The sequence below is a fragment of the Merops nubicus genome, unplaced genomic scaffold, assembly GCF_000691845.1.
Source record: "Merops nubicus isolate BGI_N331 unplaced genomic scaffold, ASM69184v1 scaffold39247, whole genome shotgun sequence".
In the NCBI taxonomy this organism is placed as follows: domain Eukaryota; kingdom Metazoa; phylum Chordata; class Aves; order Coraciiformes; family Meropidae; genus Merops; species Merops nubicus.
In genome coordinates, this window is record NW_008620327.1 from 1 (window position 1) to 6,710 (window position 6,710).

General features: G+C 44.9%; 1 protein-coding gene across 1 annotated transcript; it reads left to right on the top strand.

The window, feature by feature from the left end:
* Positions 1-229: 229 nt before the first annotated feature.
* TTF2 (transcription termination factor, RNA polymerase II) lies at positions 230-6,366 on the top strand (the record flags this gene model as incomplete). Its single annotated transcript, XM_008944077.1, has 10 exons — positions 230-356; positions 851-885; positions 924-1,083; positions 1,301-1,446; positions 1,944-2,025; positions 2,313-2,426; positions 3,397-3,547; positions 4,174-4,279; positions 5,295-5,485; positions 6,213-6,366. Coding segments are annotated over 10 exons (1,266 nt in total), but the record flags the coding sequence as incomplete, so codon positions are not given.
* Between the last annotated feature and the right edge of the window lie 344 nt (positions 6,367-6,710).

The window sequence follows — 6,710 nt, forward strand, 5'->3', positions numbered from 1 at the left end:
AAATAATTATTTAAAAGTAATATTCCATAGCTTTATTATAAAACCCCTTGTTTGCCTAGAGCTCAGAACAGAATCTCAGTCAGAACTCTTGCTCCTAAAAATATTTAATCCCCCTGAGTGATCCCTATGGCATAAGATGAGTGCTTTGAAACTCCTGACCTGGCGTTTCTCTGTTGGCAGAGAGCTTGGTGAGCACGCTCAGGTTTTGGATTCTGGTTTTGTTTTGCAGAGCACGTTGGCAACAGTGAACATTCAGCTGCTGCCAGACAAAGGGGAAAGGCTACTGAAGCAAGTGCAGGATTTGGAAGCTGCACTCAGTGCTCTCAACATTTCGACAGCAGATACTACTGAAAAAAGTAGGGCTACATCTTTTTGGCTCCAGAACCTTGCAAAATAATTTGTCTTCCTGTAGTTATTGATGGAAAAAATAGCATAAACTTCTAGATGGCATGTGATGTAGATAAAGTTTGTCTGTTGAGATTTCACTGCAGGTGAAAAGCTCTCAAGTTCTTCACCCGTTTCTTCTTCGATGTTTTGATACTTTTTGTGACCAAAACATTGACCAGAAATTTGTCTTTGGAAAGGAATAAATCCTCTGCAGACTGTGCAGGACTGACCTGATGTTTGCACTCCTCTGATCCCAGCTGCAGAGTTCAGTGTTGGCAAAAACTGCACAGCCTGTCACGCAGGAGTGTGCACAGCAGGAGCTGCAGTGTCTCTGGCAGCATGGTGGCCTGCTGCATGCTGTTAAACCCCTGTGACTACTCAGTGCTGCTTTCTCTGGGCTGTAGCAGAAGGTTCTGAGGCCCCTCGTGCAGCCTTTCCAACCTGTGATCCCTTTCTCCTGAAGGGGAGGATGCCACGAGCGGCGGGCGGCGCGAGGGGGCCTTTTCTCTCTCCCGCCGGCTGGCGGCCGCCGTGAGGAGCCTTTGCCTGTGTCCCTTGGCAGGCCTGGTGGTACAAAGTTGATAACACCACTGCCACTGCAGGATCCTACAGCAAAGACCTCCTCAGGCTCACACAGTCACCCCTCTGCTGCTGCTGCCTTGGGTTCCAGTGAACATTATGGCCATGGGTTTGGAAGTAAGTACAGAAAGAGCTTTTTTTTTCACTAAGGAGGACACTGGTGAGGGCTAATCCTGAACTAATTCTGCAACCTGTGGATAGATGTGAGAGTGATAAACCTTTTTTTGTTACTGTGAGCTGCACACTGTCTCCCCAGGCATCTGTAGCCACTGAGATCAATCTCTGAGGTGAAAGATCTGCTGCAAACACCTCGTGTGTAACACTGTCTTTCCAGTGCAGAGCCTGTATGGAGGAAGAATGACAGAAGACCGAATCAGGGCTGTCCACAGTGCCATAAGTGAGGCTATTAATCATCTCCACAAATCTCTGGAATCCTGTCCAGCAAAGCAGACAGCAGCTGAAGATCCCTTGGGGTTGAAGGTGAGTTGGCAAGTGTGGAAGGTGTGATGTTGATGAATTAAGTTACATCTGGGTGATACCCTAGAGCGTCCTGTCCTTTCACACTGTGAAGTGCTTTGCAGTTCTCATCCTGCTGGAAGGAGATAGTCTCATCACTTTCCATGAGAGCTGCTTCAGATTGACAGTGCTGATGTTCTACCTTCTTGCTGTGGTGTCTTCAGAGTAGTGCTAGAATGAAGTCACAGTGTCTCAGAGCATTTCTTCATGTTTGTTTCTGCATGACTGGCAGAACAGAGAGAGGCCTCTAGTGAGGAGCAGACTGAGAACCACCTTATTGTTCTTTTCTCCCAGTTTACTGTTGTATGATGGTGGTATCTAGTCCCTCTTCCTGTCCCTGAAGAGTCTGTAGGGGTCTTGGACTTGGTGAGCAAAGGGAGGTGTTCTCAGTCCCTCTCCTGACAGTGATGCCTGTCAGAACTTTCCCAAGTGTTCCCTCAAGTCCTGTCTGTCCCTCTCAGGTCCCACTGCTGCCACACCAAAAGCAGGCCCTCGCCTGGCTGCTCTGGAGGGAGAGTCAGAGGCCTTGTGGAGGAATTCTGGGTAAGCAACACAGCAGGAAAGTGGATCTGGGGGGCCAGATTTATGACAGCAACACTTTGGCACAGAAAATAGCTAATACCTAGATATTTTGTATGCATGTCTAAGGGGCTGGTTCTTCTGTGCCCTTTGACCTATTACAGCTATTAACCCATGACTAAACCATACCCTGAAATGCTCATGTGTGTATTTTTCTTTCCATTTCTGCTGCAGGGTTTACCTCAGTGTAGATCTGGGGAGGTTTGGAGGCTCATTTCTGCAGGTCATAACCTCTGTGTGTCGTTTTCCAGCGGATGACATGGGCTTGGGGAAGACTCTAACCATGATTGCTCTCATTCTGGCCCAGAAGCAGCTGAAGAGAGAGAACAGGAAGGAGAAGTTAGAGTTATGGCTATCCAAAGAAGGTACAGAGTTGTTTCCATCCTACAGCACATACATGGTGATGCAATGCCATTTGACATGTCTGAAGCATTATAGGTCACTGGTTTCTAAATAACAGACTCTCCTGTGCTCACTTCCCTTCTGTAGGAAAATCCCTTTGGGCTTAATGTTCACTGCACTCCCTTGGAAGGCCTTTCTTACCATCAGTGGCATTTGTTCTTCCACTGCATGTGAAGGATTTCCCAATTCATTAGTTCATATTGTCTTGGGGTTTGTTATTAGTTTTCTGAACCAGTTGAAACTTTTCAGAACTGCATACATGTTTTTTTTAACATATGCATAGTTTTCATAGCATAAGGACTCTGATTACTCCTCTTGCCCCTGTGACTGATTTCTTCTTTTTTTTTCCCCCTCATAAGATGACTCTTATCTTGTCCACATAGACAAGAGAAGTTAGAGGTTTTTAAAAAGCATTGTCTCTGTCCACAGCTGTTAATTGTTGTGAATTTGGTAGAATCATAGAACAGTTGGGGTTGGAAGGGTTAAAGATCATCTCATTCCACCCCCCCTGCCAGGGGCAGGGACACTTCCCACTAGACCAGGTTATCCAAAGCCCCATCCAACCTGGTCTTGAACACCTCCAGTGATGGAGCATCCACAACTTCTCTGGACAACCAGTTCCAGTGTCTCACCACCCTCATAACAACTTCCTTGTATGTAATGAAAATCTACCCCTTTCCAGTTTGAACCCATTACCCCTCACCTGATCACTACAAGCCCTTGTAAACAGTCCTTCCCCAGCTTTCTTGTGGAGCCCCCTTTGGATCCTGGAAGGCCACCACAAGGTCTCCCTGGAGCCTGCCCTCCTCCAGGCTGAACAACCCTAACTCTCTCAGACTGCCCTTGGAGGAGAGGTGTTCCTTTCCCAAACTTCTGTCTTTGTTGTAGTCTAAGGTGAAGTCATTGAAACCTGTCTGCAATATTTCTCTGCAGATTCCACCATTATCCCTTCCTGGAGCACTTTAATTGTTTGTCCTGCATCTTTGATCCATCACTGGAAGAAAGAGATTGAGAGACATGTAGGCTGTGGCAAACTGAGGGTCTACTTGTACCATGGGCCAAACAGGGATAAACATGCAAAGGTGTAAGTGCTAAATCATAAATATGACCAAGAACAGTGAAATGCTACTTAGCAAGAGCTTGTGTATATCAGAGTTGAAATTCAGTGGCTGTAGAATGATGGAAGAACTTGAAATATAGTGGAGGATCCAGGTCAGACTGATGTCTGCTGTCAAGGTGTATACAACAAAACCCTTATGGTCTGTACCCATGCTGAGTGGTTCTGCTACAGGCTGTTACCACCCCAATAAGTAAAAAAACTCAAACCAAACAGTGACAGTTTCTTCCATGCATTTGTCTTGTGGCTGTATTTTTTTAAATTGGTTGTATGTATAGATCAGAAAACTCTCTACACCACTTAAGGTCATGCTGAGCAGTAGGTGCCAGATTCTGAGTAGGGCTTACCACATGTGGTGTGCATTCTGTACCACTGGTTTCACTGTCTCCTTGAGCTTGTTGTGTCTGCTTCCAGCACCCATAAAATGGGAACATGTCCTTCATGTCTGACTGCTGTGAAGCTCAGTTTTCTGTGAAACCCCTCCTTTTCAGCTCTTTGTAGAACTGTTGTTCTGAAGCCTTTGGCAAGCATCTTGTCTTGTAAAATTAATTCCTCATTTGTCCTTCCTCCTGCTGACTCTTCCCTCTGTGCAGGCTTTCTGAACACGATGTTGTTGTCACAACCTACAGCCTGGTCTCCAAGGAGGTTCCCACAAGCAAAGAGGAAGGGGATGTCCCTGCAGAGGACCATGATGTGGGGGTGAGAACCCATTTTGCAGACAGAAGATTGCTTTACTGTTTGGTTCTGGGGTGTTGCAAGCCATGACTGTTTCATATAGTGCCTTCTGTATGCTACAGTGAGCAGCAGGTGGGATTTTTTTTTCTATGAGTCCCCTGTTGACTTTTTGGAATAAAAATAAAGAGAAAATGTTGTGAAGTGCAGACAGATAACAGGGAAAAACAATCACCATAAATCTGTTTTGTAGTAATACAGAACATGCTACACTGAACAGAGCTGAAGGGTCCTGAGTCATTTTTAAGAGTGCTGTGATGAATTTCATACTCCTTTTTTTTGAGGTGAGACTGTGAAGCAACCCTAGAATTTCCTGTTTGGTGTTCTTTGCTGCTTGAAAAACTTAAACTACCAGAAACCTGTCACACTCAGGCTCTGGGTTAGTCTGAACTGAGGCTGAGGTAGCTTACTTGTTCCATTCTTGAAGAAACTGCAGTGTATTTATTGGGCTATGAAAATAATAAAGCAATTGCTGAATTTGAAGTGAACTTGGCTTCAGAGTATAGAGGACATCCCTTGCTGGTGGATTTTGTCCCCTGCCTGTGTGTACAGATCCAGATGTAGCTCTTGCAGCAAGTGAATTTATTTGAATTTCCTTGAAGTTCAAGGTGGCATCCATAAAACCCTAGAGAGATCAGAATAATTATGATGTTCTTGGTCCTAGCCTAGCAAAATTGTAGTGATATGCAATGCTTCTTGGGAAGAAAGGGGCAAGAAGATGTTAGAAGCAATAAAACCAGAGAAAGATGAGATGAACAGGCAAACATTGTATTCTCCAGCTCATAAACTTTCATGGAAGCTTTGAAAAGATAATTTTTTTGTTTGTTTTTTTTTGAGAGCATCACTTTAATGACAGCAAGAGCCCAGATTACTGCCAACTAACATCAGGAAGAGGCTTCCTGCTAGAAAAATGTTTGCCTGTGGCCCTTTAGAGAGCCTAGGAAGGTTATTCCTGAGTTACAAACTGTGCTTTTCCTTTCAGAGTGGGTCATCTCCCTGCTCCCCTCTGCTCAGGATAGCTTGGGCTCGAGTTATACTGGATGAAGCTCACAACATTAAAAACCCCAGGGTCCAAACCTCTATAGCTGTGTCCAAACTGAGAGCCAGTGCCAGGTGGGCTGTCACAGGGACACCCATCCAGAACAACCTGCTGGACATGTACTCCCTGCTGAGGTGAGTGGCTGCAGGAGGATGTGTCAACAGGGCTCCAATTCCAGGGATTGCCACAGGGCTGACCATGTGCCTTCTGTTGCCTGTAGGTGTTCTGCTTCCATCAAGAAAGGTTCCTTCAAATCTCTTATGTCTCCCAAGATGAATATCCACAAAACCAGTTTTAATGGGCAGGAGTTTTGAGTGATAATCCTTACTCCTGCCAGGGCAGGAGCTCATTCAAGAGTTTTGTGCTACAAGGGCATTGAAGGAAACACTTTGAACTTCTCTAAATAAATGATAAACTGGCTCAACTCTGTGCTCCTCATTGCTGAGAGGGGGAAAGATGATGAAGGGTGTTGGAGAACCAGAGACAACTTGGATTTTAAATTAATTCTGGTTAATTTAAATTTATTTTCAAGTAAGAGAGGTATGGGATTTTGAAATGACAAATGAATATGCTTTTTGGCAAGTGCTTTTGCATCTTGATGTCCTTCATTTGCTGGTGATGCTTGAGACATAGTGAGCCAAGAGGAAGTGAAGGGTCCCAAATCAGAAAGGTGCTTTCACAGTGTTGGTGACAGACTTTTGAGCAAACAAGTTATTGATGCCATTACACTGCAAGTGTTTTACTGCTCCTGGCAGTTATGGCCTTTGGAAATGGCAAGAAATTTGGTTCTCATCACTCAAGAGTGACTGAGGAACTCTTCTTCCCTTGATCTGAAGCCTCCTTCCTTCCTTCCTGTCATAGGTTTCTACGTTGCTCTCCTTTTGATGAATACAAAGTGTGGAAGCACCAGGTAGATAACAACACAAAGAAGGGAGGAGAGAGGCTGAGCCTCCTAACCAGGAGCCTCTTACTTCGGAGAACTAAGGACCAGCTGGATTCAGCTGGCAAGCCCTTGGTAAGAACTTCACCCTCCAGCACAAAACAACCCTTCTGTTGTTTTCCTTGCAGCACCCAGTTAGTTATTTCCCTGCATCAGTGTCTCAATGGGTGGATTTTCCTGTCTGCTGCAGCCTCTTGAGCTAGAGGAGCAAATGCCTGTGGGATGCTTTGGTGGCTTATCCAGAAAGCAGAAATACACAGAATAATTAAACCTTTTAGTTACAAATCACATGCATGCAAGAATATGTCAAGTAGTTGCTGGTGGATGTCCACTTAGTGGAAGGTCTCTGAGCTAGCCTAGATCACTTCTCTTTCCTTGGGGTTTATTTCTCTCTTTTTTACATATATATATATATATAT